The sequence below is a fragment of the Mus musculus genome, chromosome 7, assembly GCF_000001635.26.
Source record: "Mus musculus strain C57BL/6J chromosome 7, GRCm38.p6 C57BL/6J".
NCBI lineage: Eukaryota > Metazoa > Chordata > Mammalia > Rodentia > Muridae > Mus > Mus musculus.
This window is the reverse complement of record NC_000073.6, coordinates 108,909,327-108,933,936: the sequence shown is the minus strand read 5'-3', so window position 1 is coordinate 108,933,936 and position 24,610 is coordinate 108,909,327. Positions and strand designations below refer to the sequence as shown.

The 24,610-nt window shown below is 42.8% G+C and overlaps 1 protein-coding gene across 1 annotated transcript; it reads left to right on the top strand.

The window, feature by feature from the left end:
* The first annotated feature begins 3,778 nt into the window (after positions 1-3,778).
* Nlrp10 (NLR family, pyrin domain containing 10) lies at positions 3,779-12,084 on the top strand. The gene is made up of 3 exons (NM_175532.3): positions 3,779-3,817; positions 6,783-7,084; positions 7,943-12,084. Exons 2-3 carry the CDS (start codon positions 6,808-6,810, stop codon positions 9,685-9,687), a joined length of 2,022 nt encoding a protein of 673 aa, NP_780741.1. The 5' UTR covers positions 3,779-3,817; positions 6,783-6,807; the 3' UTR covers positions 9,688-12,084.
* Positions 12,085-24,610: the final 12,526 nt, after the last annotated feature.

The following is a 24,610-nucleotide window of genomic DNA, read 5'->3' as shown; positions in this document are numbered from 1 at the left end:
ACTATAGGCAGGAATCATCATGCCTGACCAATAGTGCTTTATTTGTGATGGCTTCATAAGGCATCATTAGGGAGGCATATTCATTCAACAATTTAAATGCTTAATATGCACCAGACTCTCTCTTATATGCTAGGGTATATAAGTGAACTAAATAGCAAAGGGTTGCATTCTCTTTGGGGGAGAGAAAAGGACTAAATCCTACATTAGGTTAGAAAGTGCTTCGATACACAGTAAATTATTATTACTATTTGACTGTGCTATGAGAAAGAAATGATCAGTGGAGGTTATGAGAGCATGAAAGATTATGAAGGGTTAGAGTAGGATACAATGAGGGTATCAAGTTGGAGTGGAAACTTGAAGAATTCAGGCAGCCAACTATTATTTGGGGTTTTGTAGGGAGAGCTCTTCTGGTGGAGTGAACAGTTCATGTAGAGGGCTTAAGGTGAATGAGAGCAAGACTAGTACATTTAAAGAAAGAATTTGGTGGTTAAATGGCATTATCAAAAGAAAGGATAGATCTCTAAGCAGGGCCAGGAGCTAATTATGAAGACTCCTATGCTGGTACTGGAGAGATGGCTCAGCGGTTAGGAACACAACTAGAGTTGTGAGTAGCTGTAAGCCACCAACCAACCCCTTCCCCTTGCTAGAACCTCAACGCAGATTCTCTGCAATAACCTCTTCCAAAGGTCCTAAGTTCAATTCCCAGCAACTACACAGTGGCTTACAATCATTTGTAATAGGATCTGATGCCTCCTTCTGGTGTGTCTGAAGATAGGGACAGTGTGTGTGTGTGTGTAATAGATAAATAAATATTTTCATTTTTTATTTTTATTTTTTGGTTTTTTGAGACAGGGTTTCTCTGTATAGCCCTGGCTGTCCTGGAACTCACTTTGTAGACCAGGCTGGCCTCGAACTCAGAAATCCGCCTGCCTCTGCCTCCCGAGTGCTGGGATTAAAGGCGTGCGCCACCATGCCCGGCAGATAAATCTTTTTAAAAAGACTCCTATGCTATAAAAAAATTTGGGCAGTAGAAAGATAGTTCAGTGAGAGAGAAACACACACACACACACACACACACACACACACACACACACACACAGAGACACAGAGAGAGAGAGAGACAGAGAGACACACAGAGATTCTCTGTTGTTGCAGAAAATCTGCATTGAGGTTCCAGCAAGGGGAAGGGTTGGTTGGTGGCTCACAGCTACACACAACTCTAGTTCCAGAGAAACCTATGTCCTCTTCTGGCCTCCACAGGCATTGCACTCACATGTACATACATACCCAGTCACAGACACATGCATACACAATTAAGAAAATAAAATCTTCAAAATACGTTTGTTTTTATAAAGGAAATGAGTGTTTTATGATCTTCAGGCAGCAAGCTGGAGGTATTGGTTTGATATTGAAAGCCAGCAGGCTCAAACCTCATGAACCAATGTTTTAGTTTTATTCAGAAGGCCAGAGGTAACTCATGATGCTTCGCAGAGTTAGTAGTGTAGGAAGCTCTTTTTACTTTCTCTTTTCAAAACAAGGTTTCTCTGTGTGGCCCTGACTGTCCTGGAACTTAGAGATCCACTTGGCTCTGCCTCCCTGAATGCTGGGATTAAAGGTGTGTGCCACCACTGTCCAGCATCCTTTTTCTTTTATTAAAGTTTTCATGTGTGTGTACTATATGCATAGGTGTGTGTGTGTGTGTGTGTGTGTGTGTGTGCCAGACATGAAGGACATTGGGTGTCCTGCTCTATCACCCTCTTCCCTATTCCCTTAAGACTGTGTCTCTCACTGAGCCTGGCGCTAGGCTGGTAGTCAGCAAACCCCAGCATCCTCTGTCTCACCATCTACAATGCTGGGGTTGCAGGCTCACGAGCTACCACTCCTGGATTTATGTGGGTGCTGGGATTATAACTCAGGTCCTCATGCTTGCATAGCAAGTGCTCTTCCCTGCTGAACTATCTCCTTAGCTCCTTTAAAAAGCTTTCTTGTTGGCATAGATTCTTTGTACTCAGGTGGATATTCCCACCGATTCTCTCTCTCTCTTTAAAGATTATTTATTTATTTATTTATTTATTGAATGTACATGAGTACACTGTTTTCAGATGCACCAGAAGAAGGCATGAGATCCCATTACAGATGGTTGTGAGCCACCATGTGACTGCTGGGAATTGAACTCAGGACCTCTGGAAGAGTAGCCAGTGCTCTTAATCACTGAGCCACCTCACCAACCCCAACCTATTCCTCTCTTTAATCCTCCTCCATTAGTCTTTTTCTTCCCCTAGTCTTCTTTCCACTTTCATGTTATATATGTATGTGCTACGTGTGGGTTATGTTATATATAAAAATAAAATTCTAGGATCCTCAAATGAGGGAAACATGGTCTATAAACAGTAAGAAGAGACCTCCTTTAAAAAATGTATGTATGTATGTATGTATGTATGTATGTATGTATGTGTTTATTTATTCACTTTACATCTTGCTCACTGCCCCCTCCAAGTCACCTCTTCCTGCAATCATTCCTCCATTTTCTCCCTCTTCTTCTCTGGATATGCCCCCATCCTGGCACTTCAAGTCTCTGCAAGGCTAGGCACTTCCTCTCCCACTGAGGCCAGACAAGGCAGCTCAGCTAGAACATATCCCATATACAGATAACAGCTGTTGGGATAGCTCCCACTCCAATTGTTTGGAACCCACATGAAGACCAAGCTGCACATCGGCTACATATGTGTGGGAAGCCTAGTTCCAGCCCGAGTATGTTCTTTGGTTGGTGGTTCAGACTCTGAGAGCTCCAAGGGTCTAAGATAGTTGATTCTGTTGGTCTTCCTGTAGAGTTCCTATCCCCTTAGGATCCTGCAATCATTCTTATTCTTCCATTAGAATCCTCAATCTCCGTCCACTGTTTGTCTTTATCTGTCTAAGTCAGCTGCTGGGTGGAGCATCTCAGAGGACAGCCATTCTGCAAGCATAACAGAGTATCATTAATAGTGTCAGGGATTGGTGTTTGCCTATGGGAAGAGGAGACCCTTCTTAGTCATGAGAGGGCCAGGCTTTTTCTTTTGTTCAGGCCTCATCTGATGGGATGAGGGACACCCACATTAGGAAGCACAGTTTGCTTTTGTCAGCTACTGACTCAAATGTCTCATTCCAAGGACAGCCTCACAGAAACTCTCAGTGATGTGTGGACAAAATAAACCCCATCACATATCATTTTCTAGTTGTCCTGGGAAGTGTGTTTGAAAAGTCATACCTGAAAAAAAAATAAAGCCAAACCAGACCAGACCAGACCAGACCAGACCAGACCAGACCAGACCAGACCAGACCAAACCAAACTAAACCAAACCAAGCCAGGATCATCTCCGTTGTTAACCTAGCCCATCTTAAGGACTGAAAGGAAGCTCCTCTCTGTCTCTCTGTCTCTGTCTCTCTGTTTCTGTCTCTTTGTCTCCCTCTCCTTCTCTCTCCCCCCTCTCTCCAGCTCTCTCTCTAGCTCCCTCTCCAGCTCTTTGCTCTTCCCTTCCCTTTCTGTTTTGCTTTCCTGCTCAGTTTATTTGTTTTATGTCTCCCTATATCTCTTAACTCACTTTGTCTATCTGTTTCTATCCCTGGTCCCTGTTTTCCCCATTTTTATCTTCTTTTGGATACCCAGTTTCTCTAGTTGTCACCGTCTTTTCCGTCTCTAGCCAGGGCAGGGTTAACATCATCTCATTTCTTGCCTCCGCCCCTCCAATTAAACTCAGTTCCTGTTTCTATAAATACTTAGGTGTTACTAAGAATCTCTGGCACACTGACTTAGACCTTGAGATCTGGCGTTGGTACAGTAAGTGGCCTCTGCTTCTTGTTGTTCTGTCTAGAGAGTCATGTCTCATTCTTTTGTTTTCTCATCTTGGCTTCTTGGCCTTGAACTCTTGGTACTTTGTTGTTTATTTCTAGCCTGAGTTTGCCTAGGGTTTTGAGTAAGTCAGGTCTCATTCCTACCATTTTCCCTGGACTCCGGGGGTTTTCACTGAGGGCTGTGACTGGGCGGCTTGGGGGAGAGAGAAAGGTGCACAGTTGAGGGCTGGCAGTTCACATCCTGGCCTCTCCCCTGTCCTGCTACCATTGCTGTCAAGCTCTTTAGAAATTCTCTTAGCCATACATCAAGTAGAATAGAGCATCTATCAGACATACCCTCATTCATCTTCTGAACAGGAAAACCACACAACTGCCTCTCCATCGGACAGACTTTCTCATTGAAAAGCTTATCTTCTGCCTTTTTTTTTGGGATTCTGATCCAGTTCCTATCCTCAGTCCCCACCTTTGGTATTTCTAGCCTGATCCTTCCTTCGGATGCTTTTTGTTGGCATTAAAAAATACCCCACCCTTTCCATGTGAGGGTAAAGACTGCTTAGACCAGTATTTCCTCATGTCTGCAGATTCCCTTCATTGCCAAGTTTCCTGAAGGAATTGTCCACACACATTACTTACACTTCTTTGCCTCATAGATTTTTTTCTGGGAAGATCTATGGCCTATTATTTTAACACAGTGAAGCATGTGTATGTATCAGAAATTTAACATGTTACAAAGTCTGTGTCTTCAGTTTTCATCTTTCTCATCATCCTCATCCTCTTCCCAAGACAACAACTTCAGTTTTCAAGTGTCTTTGTACACACAACACACACACACACACACACACACACACACACACACACACGATACACATGTGAGTGTGTGTGTATGTGTATGGGTGTGTGCATATATGCATGAGTGTGTGTACTTTGTGTATGCACAGGCCAGAGGATGTCAGGTGTCCTGTTCTATAACTCCCCACCTTGTTCTCCTGAGACAGGGTTTTTCATTGAGCTTGGAACCGGGCTCAAATGCCAGCCATGCTCATGTACCCACCCTCAGTGGTTTTACACGGGAGCTAGACTATGAATGCAAATCCTCAGCCCTGGTGCTCAGGCATGCATGCTTACACAGACAACGCTCTTACACACCGAACCATCTCTTAGAGAGTGACAGTGACAGTGCCCACTCCTTTTGTCTCTTGTCAAACTGCTCCAGTCTGGCCTGGGGTCAAGTTGTCAGGAGGGCAAGTGCCCCCCAGGAGGGATGTGAATCATCTCCGTGCTGTTTTTTTGGCAATATAATAGTTCACTTCCCTTCCTTGTTTCTCAAATTTAATGTTTAACAAGTGAGATTAAGTTGCTCATGTCAACAGACAGATCTGATGTGTGGGCATCTCTGCTTCCCTGATCACTGAGGTCATTCCTGGGTTTCATTCCGTACCCAACACTGAGCACGTAGCAGACAGGAGGTGTCTGAGAGTTCATACCTTTGCTTTTAATTCCAACCCCACCAGATGATAATGAACTGGGATAAGAGGACCCAGGCTTGGCCTGCGGAACTGAAAATAGACCTGTTCCATCTCTCCTGAACAGTAGCTGTTTTGTCTTCTTGTCCCACGGAGCTGACTCACCCTCCCACTTCCAGCTCTTCAAGCCTGCGCTTGACTAGCCTGGAGCTCTGTTGTTGTCTTCTTGTTCTTCTGGAATCAGTTTCCTCAGAATCAGAGCTTTGCGGGGGATCCCCAGGTTTTTCATCTTTGACACTTTGAGGTAATGTGTCATTGTTTTTGTAGTCCCACCTCTTTACACAGGTCTAAGACCTGTGGCAAGAGTCCCTGTGTCCGACTGTGTTTCTGAGAGGTTTCTTCTTTTCATTGGTATTCAGTTTTAATACTGATATTTGAGTATTGCCAAGTATACTACTAAAGACTATTTTGAGCACCTCCATACGTTATATTTCTGCAATGGATTCCACGTGACTTCAGATAATGAGCACTTCCTGGGTTCTGAAGTCCTGTTGATCACTGTCATTGAATAAATGCTGAGTTGAAGAAGTAACTTGGCACAAATGAAGCACTAATAGTGTCTTTTCCCTTCTTGGCTGTATTTGAACTCACCTCCTTACCTAACCTAGAGACCCTATGAGTGGCTGAGCTCATGTCGCTGGTATGTGAGGCAGTGGACTGAGGATTGAGATTTTTAATCTTCCTGTCTTTGTGGTCTCAGCAGGCATGCACAAGTTCTGTAAACATTCACAATCTAAGGAAGACTCACTTTTTTGAAACGTAATAATCTCATTTTTTTCTTAATGCTTATTTAAGACGTAATGCTTGAGTCTAATTTAAGAGTGCCTATGGACATCTAGGGACATTGCCCAGTTGGTAGAGTGGATACCCAGCACACACGAATCCCTAGGTTCAATCCCCTGTACCTCCTGAAGCTGAGAGTGATGGTGCATGGCAGTCATCACAGTACTCAGTAGGCAGAGGCAGGACCTCTGCTATACAGAAGTTTGAGGCCAGCCTGGAATACGCAAGATACACACACACATACACACACACACACACACACACACACACACAGAGAGAGAGAGAGAGAGAGAGAGAGAGAGAGAGAGAGAGAGAGAGAGAGAGAGAGAGAGAGAGAAGGCAGGCAGGCAGGCAGGCAGGCAGGCAGGAAGGAAGGAAGGAAGGAAGGAAGGAAGGAAGGAAGGAAGGAAGGAAGGGGGCCTTCTTGCTCGTTACTCACATGGTCACACATGCTATCTGATAGAGCAGGAATAATTAGACAATTTCTACTGCTGCCTCATCCACTTCCCCTTCTTGGAGCTTTGCACTTATGTGGTCTCCCCCAAGGCTTCTGCTCCACAGACAGCCAAACACCCAGTAGGAAGGGCAACTGGGGAGTCTCCAGCTCTTCCCCACTTATCATTTCCCATTACTTCTCGTTTCCAGGTGCCAGGGCTGAACTCTGACCATCATGGCCTTGGCACGGGCCAACAGCCCCCAGGAGGCACTGCTTTGGGCCTTGAATGACCTTGAGGAGAACAGTTTCAAGACGCTGAAGTTCCACTTACGAGATGTGACCCAATTTCATCTGGCCCGAGGGGAACTGGAGAGTCTGAGTCAGGTGGACCTGGCATCAAAACTGATTTCAATGTACGGAGCACAGGAAGCCGTGAGAGTGGTGAGCAGGAGCTTGCTGGCCATGAACTTGATGGAGCTTGTAGACTACCTCAACCAGGTTTGTCTGAATGGTGAGTATAGCCTGAGAGAGGGAAGTGACAGTGGCACCAAAGACACCCCTAGGTACTGCATAGACTCTGATAGTCTGTGATTTATGCCTTTCTTTACACTGCCCTCTCCTTGGGGGTTCCCAGAGTCTAAGATAGTCTCCAGATAAGGGGTCTGAAGAATGTTGGGTACAGATCCTGAGCTGAAGGTAGAGGTTTACCATAGCTTTTAAGCACACCCCACCTCCTACCTGTAGGGAGGGGAAGGGAGGGGAAGGGAGGGGAAGGGAGGGGAAGGGAGGGGAAGGGAGGGGAAGGGAGGGGAAGGGAGGGGAAGGGAGGGGAAGGGAGGGGAGAAAGTGAAGCCCCAGAAGTTATGGCTTCTGTTCATCTGCTGGGTAGTCTTTAGCTCTGACCCTTCCCCCTTTACCAAGAACAGACTCCAGTTACTCCAGCTTTCAGCTTCCCTTCTCTCTCCTCTCTCTGTCCTCACCTCACCCCATGACAAAATTTCACAGGACTTTGAAGGTACTTATGCATTGTCACACACACACTCACATTGAAGTGTTCACACCCTTTCCCTCACACAATGCACACCCTCTGTCAGCACATTCTCATGAGCATGTGTAGATAGATACAAATATACTCACATACAAAACATGACTACATACACACACACACACACACACACACACACACACACACACACACACACTTATGCACGGTAATTTCACTTCATGAAGCCACAGCTACAATCTTCAAAGCAATGCAAGTTAGAGAGGGTAGAAGATGAGACTAAAGGGCAATCTCAGGGTTTGAAGGGTTGATTTTTGCCTTTTGTTGTTCACATTCAACACCTGAAACCCCATTTGTGTTATTCAGATTACAGAGAAATCTACCGGGAGCATGTGCGCTGCTTGGAGGAGAGGCAAGATTGGGGTGTTAATAGCAGCCACAATAAGCTGCTCCTGATGGCCACATCCAGTTCAGGGGGTCGCAGATCACCTTCCTGTTCTGACCTGGAACAGGAGTTGGATCCTGTCGATGTGGAGACTTTATTTGCTCCGGAGGCGGAGTCCTACTCAACCCCGCCCATAGTGGTGATGCAAGGATCTGCGGGCACTGGAAAGACAACCCTGGTCAAAAAACTGGTGCAGGACTGGTCCAAAGGGAAGCTGTACCCAGGCCAGTTTGATTATGTTTTCTACGTGAGCTGCAGAGAAGTGGTCCTGTTACCCAAGTGTGACCTGCCCAACCTCATCTGCTGGTGTTGTGGAGATGATCAAGCCCCAGTCACAGAGATTCTGCGGCAGCCTGGGCGGCTCCTGTTCATCCTGGATGGCTATGATGAGTTACAGAAGTCCAGTCGTGCCGAGTGCGTACTTCACATTCTGATGAGGAGAAGGGAGGTACCATGCTCCCTTCTCATCACCACGCGGCCTCCAGCTTTGCAGAGTCTGGAACCCATGTTGGGTGAACGGCGACATGTCCTTGTCTTAGGCTTCTCTGAGGAGGAGAGGGAAACATATTTCAGCTCCTGTTTTACGGATAAGGAGCAATTGAAAAATGCCCTTGAGTTTGTGCAAAACAATGCTGTTCTCTATAAAGCATGCCAGGTTCCAGGCATTTGCTGGGTGGTCTGCTCCTGGCTGAAGAAGAAGATGGCGAGAGGTCAGGAAGTCTCAGAGACACCTAGCAACAGTACAGACATCTTCACTGCTTATGTGTCCACCTTTCTGCCCACTGATGGCAATGGAGACAGCTCTGAGCTTACCAGGCACAAGGTACTGAAGAGTCTGTGCTCCTTGGCTGCGGAGGGGATGCGGCACCAGAGGCTGCTATTTGAAGAAGAGGTCCTCAGAAAGCATGGCTTAGACGGCCCCAGCCTTACTGCTTTCCTGAACTGCATCGACTACCGAGCGGGGCTTGGCATCAAGAAATTCTACAGCTTTCGCCACATCAGCTTCCAGGAATTTTTCTATGCCATGTCCTTCCTTGTGAAGGAGGACCAGAGTCAGCAGGGAGAGGCCACACACAAAGAAGTGGCAAAGCTGGTGGATCCAGAGAACCATGAAGAGGTGACTCTCAGTTTGCAGTTCTTATTCGACATGTTGAAAACAGAGGGCACCTTGAGCTTGGGGCTGAAGTTCTGCTTCAGAATCGCTCCTTCGGTAAGGCAGGATCTGAAGCATTTTAAAGAGCAAATAGAAGCCATAAAGTACAAAAGGTCATGGGATCTGGAATTCTCTCTCTATGATTCTAAGATAAAGAAGCTCACACAAGGTATCCAGATGAAAGATGTCATTCTCAATGTGCAACATTTGGATGAAAAGAAATCTGACAAGAAGAAGTCAGTTTCAGTGACAAGCAGCTTTAGTAGCGGGAAGGTACAAAGTCCATTCTTGGGAAATGATAAAAGCACCAGGAAACAAAAGAAGGCATCTAATGGGAAAAGCAGAGGGGCAGAGGAACCAGCCCCGGGGGTTAGAAACCGTAGGCTGGCAAGCAGAGAAAAGGGTCATATGGAGATGAATGATAAGGAGGATGGTGGGGTGGAGGAACAGGAGGATGAGGAAGGACAGACACTTAAAAAGGATGGAGAGATGATAGATAAGATGAATGGGTAGGAGAGAGAGAGAGAGAGAGAGAGAGAGAGAGAGAGAGAGAGAGAAATAAAAGATAATTAGATAATTAAGACCAGGAGTCTTAGCATGTGCAATGAAAGATTCACTGAAAGAACCAGCCCTTACCACAGATATTGGAAGTTTAATTAGTTAGCATCCCTCCCCCCTAGTAGGTGCTCAGTATCTCCTGTGGTGTGAAGTCACTTTGAGTAGCCCCATTCTACGCTAACATCCAATGACTAGACTTTAATTCTAACATTAGATTCTTTTTTAAATAAAATAAACTTTAAAATAAGAAAGTGAGAATCACATACATTCTGTAAAATATAGGCATATATGGAACACATGTAAAGGAAACATACTTTGGTATAATGGAAAGTCCTATTGACTCTATTTGTGTTCAAGTATTGCTTAAATAAAGAATAGCTTCTCATTCTTTCTAGAAACTTCTACACTTTCTATTGTTAAAAGTGGGTCATGGGTGGTCACAGCCCTAAACACTGGTCTGGGAAATTCTTCTTTGCTTTGACCCGACTAAATTATGTACTAATATTGATCATATTAGTACTGTTAGCCCCAGCTATGCCATCAACCGACTTTTCTTCATGAAAAGATGATGCAGTTCCAAGATTGGGCATATCATTTTCTACTCTGGGTCTTTCTATAATAGAAAGAAAAGGACTTTTTGCTGTAGGCATAATGAGTTGATTGAACTCCTTGTGTAGTGGAGGACATTGAGGTATAATCAAGAGCCCTGTCTATTTCTTAGATTCCTCAGAAAGTTCTTGACCCTCACATCATAGCTAACCATGCAGAAGCCTGCAGAGACTGCCAACATGGCACTGAATCCTGCTCAGTGGCTATTGTTGGCCCTAGTCAGCTGAGTATGGGTCCCTTAGCTCCACAGAAAACCTTACAGACAGGACTCTTGCTTTTTCTTATTTTTTCCTCATGAGTCGATCCCATAGGTAGCAATTCCAGTTATCTGCTGGATATACCCAGATGTCTGGGTGCAAGGAACTCAGCCTTGAACAGTGAGTTTAGGACATGGTAGCCCTGGTAACTAGTTTCCACATGGTAAATGTGGTGGCTTGACATTTGACAATCATGCCCATGGTAAGTTGAACCTACAGATAGTGTGCATATACAGAATATGTCTAAGGAGCAGTCTGTGTGCTCACAAGCTTATTTAGAGAGCATTTGACAACTGGTCAGCTGGGTGCTGCTTATTGATACCTGCTGAACTAGTCTGTGTTGTCTCTGCAAACAAGTGATGCTCTCACAAGACCAACTCCCAAGTGCCATGAATAATTTGGGAATAATGAAACAGGTATACAGCACTATGTTTAAGTAACAGGAACTAACACACAACAATGACTCTAGACATGTTCTAAGATTCCACTAAGGAGACACATTCAATTCTAACTGGCTTGAGCAAAAGATTAAATGACCCAATAGTTTTACAAAAAGCCAGAAACAATAAAGAGAAACTCTACTTGATTTTTAGTTTTGAACACTACTGACTCTATTGTTTTTGTTTAAAACAGGGTCTCAGGCAGTCAAGGCTGGTCTCAAACTTACTATGTAGTCTAGGATGACCTCGAACTTCTGTCCCTTGTACCTGCATCTCCCAGGTGTGGATATGCTGCTCTTTCTACTAAATTAATTATTGATATTCCTCCTCCCCTGTTGCTACTGGTGCTAACTAACATATATCAGAAAATTAGCTGAAGAAGTAGAGTTAAAAGATTCTAGCGATCGCTCTAGGCTTTATTTCTTGAAGGAGAATATTTTCAATCTTGTTTTACAGCTTATTTCAGAGAGGGATCCTGGAAATATTTACAGAGTTTTTTTAGCCTTAAGTTGTATGATGTAGAGACCTTTCATAAAGACTTTACCACGTTGAACACAGAACCTTGCAAATTCCTACATAGAATAAAAGGACATAGATTTACAGATGACAATGTCCTTCTATTAGAAAAGTTGACCATTGGAAATGAGAACTCCTATGAGCCTAGGGATGATCAAGAGATGATCTAGTCCCAGAGAGACCTACACTAACAGGCTTCTATAACTAGTTGGTCACACAGGGGGACTGAACCTATAACTTCATATGAGCTAGGCAAGTAAGTTATGTCCCTATTCACCCCCACAGCTACCTTTTCAAGAGAATTCCACTGAGTTGCCCAGGTTATCCTTGAACTCATGCTGTAGCTTATGATCTTCCTGCCTTGGTATCCAGAGTAGCTTGGGTTGCAGGCTCAGATGACCAGACATACCTCTCAACTAGCCTTTATTGTTTTGTTTTGTTTTTTTTGCCTTTAATTTGCTGCTCATAGAGACTCAAAATGCTTTGACTTTTGCCATTTCTTCTTTTAAATAAAATTTATTTTAAAAAGTCTTATGTGCATAAACATTTGCATGAGTGTGTGTGCATAAACATTTGTATGATTGAGTGTGTGTGCCTGGCACCTGACATGATTGAGTGTGTGTGCATATGTGTGCCTGGCACCTGAACAGGCCACTGGATTTCCCTGGAGCTCGAGTTACAGGTACTTGTGAGCCACAGTGTGGATGGGTGCTGGGAATTGAACTCAGGTCTTCTGCAAGAGCTGGAAGTCCTCTTAACCACCTCTCCAGTTCTGTCCTGTCATTTCTTTAAATCTTTACGTTTTGTGGTTGAAAGCAGTCTATAGACTGGAATTCAGAGCCACCTCATTCCTCAGGAGCTTCCTGTATAGACACATGAATGGTACACATTAATTAGCTGATCATCATTCTCATCCACCCACCTTTTGTTACCCGGGTTCATTCTAACTGAAAACCTACTGGGTTGAAAAAATATCATCCCTTTTTCTACACCACACTAGATGTTTATGCCTATGGACAATATTTCCTGAAAAATATTAAACAGTGAAATAGAAGATTTGGTAAATGACAAAACCTTTTTTTTATATTTTATTTTATTTTATTTTATTTTATTTTATTTTATTTTATTTTATTTTATTTTTGATATAGGGTTTAACATAGCTCAGGTTGGCCTCCAAACAAACTCACTCTGTAGTCCAGGCTAACTTTGAGCTTTCTCCAGCCTCCAACCCCAGTGCTGGGACTACTGGCCTGTACCACCAAATCTGGTTAAAAATGACTCCTCTTAATCAAACTTTATTCCATTGCCCTGAGTCCTACTTTCAGCTTTTTCTTGCCAGACCTGTACAGTCCAGTTTCAGCAAGGATCCTATTAAGAAGGATGCCTTACAGAAGCCCCCACCCTTTTAATCTGATTGTCCTGAATGTCTGATCAGGTTCTTCACCCTCTTTGGCCCTTAGGTGATGTCACATCACCCAGGACTTACTGAGGAAGAATCTGGTCAGGTTGGTTGGACTAGAATCTCCACTCCCCATAGAGAGTTCCTTTTAGTGATTTTCTGTCCACAGAAGTCACCTGTTCCATCTCTGGAAACCACTGGTGATCCATGATGAATTTGCTTAGGTGTTGGTACCTTTCCTGGTAGTAGAGTAGTTTCTGAATAAATCCATCTCCTGTTGTGTGTGTGTCCCCTTCCACCACAATTCATAATCTATCATTATCCCTTTTGTGTAGTCGGCCTCTCCACCACAGTGGATGGGTCAGCTTTTCCCTCCATGTGAAGAGGTTAGGAGGCAGATATCAGTGCCTGTTGAGATCAGGCTATGTCTGCTATAAATACAGTAAAACAGTGCTTTGGGGCCTTGCTTTGTCCCAGCTGAGTTGTTTGTACGGAGGGACATTTGGCTCCACTTTTAGTATGACTGCAGAGGCAGGATGACTGTATGCCACTGTGCGTAAACACCACCTGTCTGGCACCATCATGTGAGGCGCAGACTGACAAACATGTTGCTCTTAAGAGCAAAATAAGTATTGAGGCAGGGCAGAAATACAGAGAGGTGTAGAGCATGAAAGGGGCCGGGAGCCCTCCCCTTTGAATCTAGTTTAAGCTCAGCTCAGCTCAGCCCTCCCTGCAGATGCAGTCAATTCTATTTATTCATTCATTTATTCATTTATTTAATCATTATATTTGTTTTCATTTCAAATGAGATCCTCCTTCCCGGTTTCCCCTCTGCAACCCTCCTCCCATCCTCCCATCTCCCCCTCTTCTTTGCCTCTATGAGGGTGCTCCTCCACTCACTCACCCACTCCCACCTCACTGCTTTAGCACCTCACTGTAGCTCCCCTACACTGGAGCATCAAACCTCCAAAGGACCAAGAGCCTCCCCCTCCCATTGATGCCAGATGAGGCCATCCTCTGCTACATATGTATCTGAGCCATGGATCACTCCATGTATACTCTTTGGTTGGTGGCTTAATCCCTGGGAGCTCTGGGTTAGTTGACATTATTCTTCCTATGGGGCTGCAATCCCCTTCAGCTCCTTCAGTCCTTCCCCTAGCCCTTCCACTGGGGTCCCTGGGCTCAGTCTGATGGTTGGCGCTGAGTATCTGAATCTGTATTAGTCAGGTGCTGGCAGAGCTTCTCAGAGAACAGCCATACCAGGCTCCTGTCAGCACGTGCTTCTTGGCATCAGCAATAGTGTCTGGGTTTGGTGTCTGCAGATGGGATGGATCCCTAGGTGGGGTGGTCTCTGGATGGCCTTTCCTTCAGTTTCAGTTCCATTTTTGTCCCTGTTGTTTCTCTAGACAGGAAAAATTCTGGATTAAAAATTTTGAGATGGATCGATGGCCCCATCCCTAACCTGGGGGCTGTGCCTATCTACTGGAGGTGGTCTCTACAGGTTCTATCTCCCCTTTGTTGGGTATTTCGACTAAAGTCATCCCTGTTGGATCCTGGGAGCCTCTCACTTCCCTGACATCTAGGACTTTCCAGTGGCTCTCCCCAGTCCCCCATCCCCCACTACTACATGTTTCTATTCAATTTCCTGACCCTCTGTACTTCTCTTCTGCCCCTTACCATACCTGATCCTGCCCCTTTCCCCTCCCTCTCCTCTAATGGGAATTTATCTGTCTGTTCACCCTTCTAGATCTGTTCTTACACGCTGCTTTCATGATCCTTTGGTCTCTCACTTTGCCTTTAGATTTCTGGAGTCCTGTAGCTCACTTCTGTAGTTCTACTCAACAATAAGACCTGGATCAATCCTGTGGCCCTGTGGCTTGTCTCTGTCTTGTCTCTAGCATTATCCAACTGAGTTTCTTAATATCTATTTATCCATCACAGGGACTATCTTTGCACTTTTGGCATCTTTCTGCATGTACTAAGGCTTCTTTGAACTTACTGGAATATCCTGTGGTCTCTTTAATTCTTGGGTAGCTATTCTCTCTCTCTCTCTCTCTCTCTCTCTCTCTCTCTCTCTCTCTCTCTCTCACACACACACACACACACCCACACACACACACACACACACCCACCCCTCACACACATAGTGAGTATGTGATCTGAGAGTTAATATTAGTATGTTCATGCAAAAAGACAGATCTCATCTCCAGGGAGAGAAAACCATACAGTTTACTTTGAAGTCAATCATGAGCGACTGTGGTCCAGGAACACATGTTCAGATTTCCCTAAATATCATTCCAACATGGTAACAGTTTCTTGGTAACAAAGCAAAGAACATCACAAATCAGGACACTTTTCAAATACAGTGGTGGACACAGCAGGTAGGCCAGTTCCAGCAGGATGGGGAAATCTGTGCTGTAGGCCTTAGATGCATTGTAAGGACATTCTCAGCTTTTGGGCTGGTGGACACTAGTGACCTGTTAAATTAACGTTTCCCAAAAGGTTTCCTGTGATGGTTATAAGAATATTAGGTCACATGTAGAGGAGGATAATGGCGATTCAAAGGGCCAAGGTAGCCCAGATTGTTTTTAATTAGGCTCTGGAGCTGCAACATTCCCACTACTTCATTTAAGTTTCATAATCACTGAAGTTCTACCCAGTCAATCAACCTTTGTAATCACAGCTTCTGAGAACTTCTCTCTACAGAAGCAAAGACTGGAATAATAGACCCTATGATTATCAATAGGCAGCTGTCAAGAGAAACTCGGATGGCTTTGTAAATTGTAGCCAACTAAACTTATGTAACATACACATTTATTGTTATTCAATAAATTTCAATGTTGTAGAAAGGTAATAAATTTCAAACATGTCATATTTTTGAGCATAGTACACTCATGACAGTGGCTTTATCTAAGAAACCCTAGAAACACTCGCTGCTACTTCTTCAAAGGGATAACTGTCTATGAACCAGTAAGTGGGCCTATAGAGTACATTATGTTGCTAAGTTGTCATATACCTTTAAGCTCACTGAGAAGCCGACTCTGAAAGTAGAGCTATGCCCACTCCTTTCCAGGGCTAAGCATGTTTGCTTTGAAATGCGCACAAAGCCACTTGTTTAGAGATAGGCTAGTTTTCCTAACTCTGTGAAATGGAGGTCAAAATAAGCTAAGCATAAAAGCACTATGCCTGAGAACAGCTAGAAGGCAAACTATTCCTTTTTTTTGTACTTTTTAAAATTGGATATTTTTTTAATTTACATTTCAAATGTTATCCTTTTTCCAGGTTTTCCACCCCTGGAAACCCCCCTATCCCATGCCCCCTCTCCCTGCCTCTCTGAGGGTGTTCCCCATCTACCCACCCATTCCTGCCTCCCTGCTCTTGAATTCTCCTATATTGGGACATCGAGCCTTCACAGGACCAAGGGGCTCTCTTCTCACTGATGTTCGATAAGGCCATCCTCTGTTATATATGCAGTTGGAGCCATGGGTCCCTCCATGTGTACTCTTTGGTTGATGATTTAGTCCCTGGGAGCTCTGGGGTGACTGGTTGGTTGATATTATTGTTCTTCTTATGGGGTTGCAAACCCCTTCAGCTCCTTCAGTCCTTTCTCTAACTCCTCCATTGGGGATCCAGTGCTCAGTCTAATGGTTGGCTGCCAGCATCACCCTTTGTATTTGTCAGTCTCTGGCAAAGCCTCACAGGAGACAGCAATATCAGGCTCCTGACAGCATGCACTTTTTGGTATCCACAATAGTGTCTGGGCTTGGTGACTGTATATGGGATGGATCCCAAGAGGGGCAGTCTTTGGATGGCCTTACCTTCAGTTTCTGCTCCACACTTTGTCTCCGTATTTGCTCCCATGAGTATTCTGTTCCCCTTTCTAAGAAGGACCAAACTATTTCTAACAGATGTTGTCACTTATCCCACAATATAAGAGCCCCCATGGTGGGAAAGAGAGTAAGAAGTTCAGCTGTGGGCATTCAGTTGGGATTCTAGTTAACTGGAAACAGCCCTAATTTCCTCAAGTTGTTTTTTGCTAGATGTTGTAAACATTTTATATAATCTCAGTCTCTCTCTGACTCTCTCTGTGTCTCTGTGTCTCTCTCTGTGTCTCTCTCTCTTTCTGTCTCTCTCTTTCTGTCTGTCTTTGTCTCTCTCTCTCTGTCTCTCTCTGTCTCTCTGTCTCTGTCTCTGTCTCTGTCTCTGTCTCTCTCTCTCTCTCACACACACACACATTTGGCTTGTCAATACTAAAATACTCACTTATCCAAAACTGAAAGTACGGTTGCTATGGTGTATTCTGGCTGTACACAGCAGGGCTTTCTCTTACTGAATTCATTGGCACCTTAATCTCAGATGTCCATATCTGGAACTATGGGAAATACATTTATTTCTCTTATTTACAAGTCACTCAGTTAATGTTGTTTTATTATAGTACTCAAGTGGACTTAGATACAATGTGAATGTGTAACCATTTCTTCAGTTTCTGTTTATTTTTATTTTTATTTATTTTTATTTTATTTTTTATTTTTTGAGACAGGGTTTCTCTGTATAGCCCTGGCTGTCCTGGAACTCACTTTGTAGACCAGGCTGGCCTCGAACTCAGAAATCTGCCTGCCTCTGCCTCCCGAGTGCTGGGATTAAAGGCACGTGCCACCATGCCCGGCTCTCTCTTTATTTTTAACATAAGGAACTAGGCTTTCCAAAAAAGCAAAATTATAAAAAAGGGGGGTGGGGGAAAAAAGTAAAATTAACTTTGAACATATAGCCTGTTTCTGATCTAAGAACTTACTGATATGCTGACAGTCTTCCTAAGTGCGACTTTAAACATTATTTAAGATAAATAAACAAAAGATAACTATTTGTACATTTGTGTTGTATAGTTGGTTGAACAGTGACTAATGATGTATGATAATCAAATAAATTTCAATTCACGGATTCTCATTCACAAATTAATTATTTTTAAAAGCCCATATGGGAATTTTGTAAATAGCAATGGTAAAACCATAAGCAACAAACAAACAAACAGGTAGACAAAGGTGCATTCTGACAGAGGAGTGTCCAGCAAAGCTTTATTGAATACTGAGCATTTAGGGACTTCTTTGGATTCAATCTGAGATAAGATGTAATGGTCTTCCTTAATCTGTGGGTTACTTTCTAAGATGCCTGGCAGGTGCCTGAAACCACACAGGGTACTGGACCCAGTAATGTTATGTACTTTTACTGTGCATACCCAGGAGACAGTTTACTTAACTTATTTAATTTTACTTTTTTGAGACAGTCTCGTGTAACCCAGACTGCTTTGTAGCCCAGGCTGACCTTGTATCCCAGGCTGGCCTTAAATCCCGGTCCTCCTGCTTTCATCATTCCTCCCAGGTGCTAAGATTGCAGGTCTGTGCCACCATGCCTACTTAGCATGGTGATGGGGATTGAACCCAGGGCTTTGTGCATGGTAGGCAAGTACCCTACCAACCAAGCTGATGCCCATCTCAAGTTTAATTTTTAAATTAGATGTAGTAAACATGAGCTAATATACCTAATAATAATAAAGAACAAATGAAATGCTGCGATAAGAGTTACATGAATACAATTTCTTTCTAAAAACCATTGCTGCAGTGTCTTCTTCATTCCTCTTCCTATGATAGCTTCAGATAGTGTGATGCCTATGAGATGAGATGCAGGAGATGCATGGCCTCTGCATCCTGATGTAATGTCAGACTACTGAGTGCTACTTGGGCAGAGCACCATGCTACACTGGATACTGGACGGGTGAACTGGTGCCTCAGCTGGCAGCCAAGGCTCTGGCAGTTAGGTAAGGTGTGCAGTATGCTATGCTTGACAATGGATGCCTCCTGTCTCTCTCTAGTAGGTCACATAGGGATTGACTGCATGAGATTTCATCACAATACTTAGAATATCATACAATTTAAAATGTATGAATTTTTCCTTGGGTTTTTCTGGGCTTTGTTAACTGTAGGTGGAAAAAGTGTATAAAGCAAAATTATGGTCAATGGGGGGGGGGTATTATTCTGAGTCTATATTGCAAACCTTTCTTTCTTTCTTTCTTTCTTTCTTTCTTTCTTTCTTTCTTTCTTTCTTTCTTCCTTTCTTTCCTTCCTTCCTTCTCTCTCTCTCTCTCTCTTTCCTTCCTTCCTTCCTTCTCTCTCTCTCTCTCTCTCTCTCTCTCTCTCTCTCTCTCTCTCTCTCTCTCTCTTTCTTTCTACAGAGTCTTACTAGGTAGCCTAAATAGACCTGGAACTTGTAATCCTGCTCACTCAGCCTCACATTTAATTGAAATTATAAGTGTGTGCTGTCACCTTGGCCTATAATTGATATTTTATACAAGGATGAGAGAAACTTGGAGAGGGAAGTTATAAACTTATAGTTAAATGTCAAGACTCTGCCAGACACAAATCCTAGGCATGCATTTTGCCTGCATTGGAGGCAAGTGTAATGAAGGGACCTATGTTAATATTAAGCATGTCCTAATCATGCCTGAGATGGTTTTGATTTGCTGGAAATGATAAATAACATTACTTATGCTGTTACAACTGGTTGAATGTTCATAAAATATAATTGGCTCTTCCAGTTGGCACCAGCTCTGGGTTACCTTGGGCACAAATTAGGCGGACAGTCCCAAGATCCTCAGAGGACTCTCCACGAGATCTTAGGATCACTGGTGATTGGAACACAATATCTGTTCCAAACCAATTGTGACAGGCCTGTGACAACAGGAGCAAGGACACAGGAGCCTTGCCTGACCAGCAGCTAGGGTTCCTTTTGATCAGTGCTGGTAGACATTGGTTTCGAACACACCAGACAGAAACACCGTCCTCAGAGGAGACACCACTTCCAGGCACTGTAACATGCCCAGGATCCTAAGATTCCAGGATCCCAGGATAACAGGAGCTTGGTCACACCAGGATCTCAGGTTTTCAGAGGAAGCTTGACTACTAAGAACTCTGACACACCCAGAATCTCAGGTTCACAGGAGTCTAGAATCACAGGATCACAGAGAAAACTGGATTCTGAGGAGTCCTAAATCAACCATGATTATAGGAAGGATAGGCTCCAATCAGATATATTGAGGGCAGCAAGCACTTGGGATAATCAGATGGAAGGAGGCAAGCTTAAGAACAGCAGCAACAGAAACCAAAGTTATTGGCATAATCAGAACCAAAACTCTCCCACTATAGCAAGTCTTGGATACACCATCACACCAGAAAAGCAAGACATGGATCTAAAATCACTTCTCATGATGATGATGGAGGACTTTAAGAAGGAAATACAGGAAAACACAGGTAAATAGTTAGAAGCCCTTAAAGAGGAAACACTAAAATCCCTTAAAGAGTTACAGGAAAGCACTACCAAACAGGTGAAAGAATTGAACAAAACCATCCAGGATCTAAAAATGGAAGTAGAAACAATAAAGAAATCACAAAGGGAGACAACTCTGGAGATAGAAATCCTAGGAAAGAAATCAGGAACCATGGATGCGAGCATCAGCAACAGAATACAAGAGATAGAAGAGAGAATCTCAGGTGCAGAAGATTACATAGAAAACATGGACACAACAATCAAAGAAAATGCAAAATGATCCTAACTTAAAACATCTAGGAAATCCAGGACACAATGAGAAGATCAAACCTAAGGATAATAGGTATAGATGAGAATGAAGATTTTCAACTTTAAGGGCCAGTAAATATCCTCAACAAAATTATAAAAGAAAACTTCCCTAACCTAAAGAAAGACATGCCCATGAACATACAAGAAGCCTACAGAACTCCAAATAGACTTGACCAGAAAAGAAATTCCTCCTGACACATAATAATCAGAACAACAAATGCACTAAATAAGGACAGAATATTAAAAGCAGTAAGGGAAAAGGGTCAAGTAACATATAAAGGCAGACCTATCAGAATTACACCAGACTTCTCACCAGAGACTACGAAAGCCAGAAGATCCTGGACAGATGTTATACAGACCCTAAGAGAACACAAATGCCAGCCCAGGGTACTATACCCAGCAAAACTCTCAATTACCATAGATGGAGAAACCAAAGTATTTCATGACAAAACCAAATTCACACAATATCTTTCCACAAATCCAGCCCTTCAAAGGATAATAAGGGGAAAACTCCAACACAAGGAGGGAAATGACACCCTAGATAAAGCAAGAAAGTAATCCTTCAACAAACCTAAAAGAAGACAGCTGCAAAAGCAGAATCCCAACTCTAACATCAAAAATAACAGAAAGTAACAATTACTTTTCCTTAATATCTCTTAATGTCAATTGACTCAATTCCTCAATAAAAAAAACATAGACTAACAGACTGACTACATAAACAGGACCCAACATTTTGCTGCATACAAGAAACCCACCTCAGGGACAAAGACAGACACTACCTCAGTGTGAAAGGCTGGAAAACAACATTCTAAGGAAATGGTCCAAAGAAAAAAGCTGGAGTAGCCATTCTAATATCGAATAAAATCAACTTCCAACCCAAAGTTATCAAAAAAGTCAAGGAGGGGCACTTTATACTTCCAAGGTAAAATCCTCCAGATGAACTCTCAATTCTGAATATCTATGCTCCAAATGCAAGGGCATCCACATTCACTAAGAAAAATCTAGTAAAGCTCAAAGCACACATTTCACCACACACAATAATAGTGGGAGACTTTAACACACCACTCTCACCAATGGACAGATCTTGGAAACAGAAATTAAACAAAGACACAGTGAAACTAACAGAAGTTATGAAACAAATGGATTTAATGATATCTATAGAACATTTTACCCTACAACAAAAGCATATACCTTCTTCTCAGCACCCCATGGTACCTTCTCCAAAATTGACCATATAATCAGTTACAAAACAGATCTCAAAAGATACAAAAATATTGAAATTATGCCATGCATCCTATCAGATCACCATGAACTAAGGCTGATCTTCATTAACAACATAAATAATAGAAAGCCAACATTGATGTGAAAGCAAAAACCACCCTACTCAATGATAACTTGGTCAAGGAAGAAATAAAAAAAAGAGATTAAAGACTTTTTAGAGTTTAATGAATATGAAGCCACAACATGCCCAAACTTATGGGACACAATGAAAGCAGTCCTAAGAGGAAGACTCATAGCTCTGAGTGCCACCAGAAAGAAACTAGAGAAAGCATACACTAGCACCTTGACAGCACACCTAAAAGCTCTAGAACAAAAGAATCAAATTCACCCAAGAGGAGTAGATGGCAGGAAATAATCAAACTTAGGGCTAAAATCAACCAAGTATAAACAAAAAGAACTATACAAAGAATCAACCAAACCAGGAGCTGTTTTTTTTTTTTTTAGAAAATCAACAAGATAGATAAACCCTTAGCCAGACTAACTAGAGGGCACAGGGACAGCATCCTAATTAACAAAATCAGAAATGAAAAGGGAGACATAACAACAGAACCTGAGGAAATCCAAAGCATCATCATATCCTACAACAAAAGTCTATACTCAACAAAACTGGAAAACCTATATGAAATGGACAATTTTCTAGACAGATACCAGGTACCAAGGTTAAATCAGGATCAGATTAATGATCTAAACAGCCCCATATCCCCTAAAGAAATAGAAGCAGTCATTAATAACCTCCCAACCAAAAAACATCCCAGGACCAGATGGGTTTAGTGCAGAGTTCTATCAGACCTTCAAAGAAGACCTAATTCCAATTCTCCTCAAACTATTTCACAAAATAGAAACAGAAGGTACTCTACCCAATTCATTCTATGAAGCCACAATTACTCTGATACCTAAACCACACAAAGAACCAACAAAGAAAGAAAACTTCAGACCATTTTCCCTTATGAATATTGATGCAAAAATATTCAATAAAATTCTTGCAAAGCGAATCCAAGAATACATCAAAACAATCATCCATCATGATCAAGTAGGCTTCATCCCAGGGATGCAGGGATGGTTTAATATAGGGAAATCCATCAAAGTAATCCACTATAGAAAGAAACTCAAAGACTAAAACCACATGATCATCTCATTACATGCTGAGAGAGCATTTGACAAAATTCAATACCCATTCATGAGAAAAGTCTTGGAAAGATCAGGAATTCAAGGCCCATACCTAAACATAATAAAAGCCATATACAACAAACCAGTACCAACATCAAACTAAATGGAGAGAAACTTGAAGCAATCCCACTAAAATCAGGGACTAGACCAGGATTCCCACTTTCTCCCTACCTATTCAATATAGTATTTGATGTACTAGCCAGAGCAATTAGACAACAAAAGGAAATCAAGGGGATACAAATTGGAAAGGAAGAAGTCAAAATATCACTCTTTGCAGATGATATGATAGTATATATAAGTGACCCTAAAAATTCCACCAGAGAACTCCTAAACTTGATAAACAGCTTCAGTGAAGTAGCTGGATATAAAATTAAGTCAAAGAAATCAGTGGCCTTTCTCTACACAAAGGATAAACAGGCTGAGAAAGAAATTAGAGAAACAATACCTTTCACAATAGTTACAATAATATAAAATACCTTGGTGTGACTCTAACTATGGAAGTAAAAGATCTGTGTGATAGGAACTTTGCTAAGTCCACTCCAGTGAAGTCTGCCTGACAAGCCAAATGGCCTGAAGGCAATCAAGAGGTGAGGGGTTTCAAGGAAACTATGCCTCCTGCAACCTTTGCATTCCCATAGCCCGTATACTCAAACCCTGTCCCCGTGTTAGTTTTATGTATGGATATGTGTGCTTTCTTGTATTATAGGTGCTTCCAAGAAATGATTTTACAAGTACTTAATCAGGTTAAATTTTACTCCCTGGTTTTCATCAATATCCCAGACAGTCATTGAGCTGACTTTGGGCTTGGAATTTCACAGGAATGCCATCCATCCAGATGAATGTCCCAGTGTTGACAGTTAGTAATCAGGCATCTCAGTTTGCCAGATAGAAATCTCAGGGCAAGCTTAGCAAAGTATACTTAGAATCTTTTTTACAGCCAGGTATAGCAGACCACATTGCATAATAGAAGCACGGTGGTGAATTATTCTGACAAATGGAGATTCCCCACAGATACTTAAAAGTACAGCCAAGTTACACTCATGCGAGAATTTATCAAGGCCTAGGAAATAGGGGGGTTGTGGTATTGCATTATTCATGAGAAGGTCTGCTAGAGCAGAACCCCCTGGTGCTAGCTTTCACAAGGATCAAAGGAGTAGCACAAATTGTGACTAGGGTGTGAAATCCTTACCTGTCATTAGCTGACTATAGGCAGGGCTGTTTTATCTTTACTGTAAACATTACCTGGTTCCTGTAAGTCCTTTGAAGTCATTCCTTTGTTTTGTGTCAGATACTTCAATGTACTTTGCCTGCTGTGACATCCTAACCCTTTGTTTCTGTATTATATAAGACTGGTGTTCACTTTGTGACATTACATTCAGATCCAACACACCCTCTCCTGTCTGTGTCTGTTTGTCTCCCCCATTCTCGCCAACTCCATGCCCATCTGTCCAAGACTCTGATTCCCACAGATTGAGGAGGGCCTATTGAGCCCAGTCAGTGGCAGTACTTCAAGTCTCTAAAGAAAGAAATCGAAGAAGATCTCAGAAGATGGAAAGATCTCCCATGCTCATGGATTGGCAGGA

Bases quoted from the DNA above. Each gene is read 5' to 3' on its own strand.
- Nlrp10 (NM_175532.3), top strand. From the start codon at position 6,808: ATGGCCTTGGCACGGGCCAACAGCCCCCAGGAGGCACTGCTTTGGGCC. The intron at 7,085-7,942 runs GTGAGTATAGCC...TGTGTTATTCAG, and splicing joins CAACCAGGTTTGTCTGAATG to ATTACAGAGAAATCTACCGG.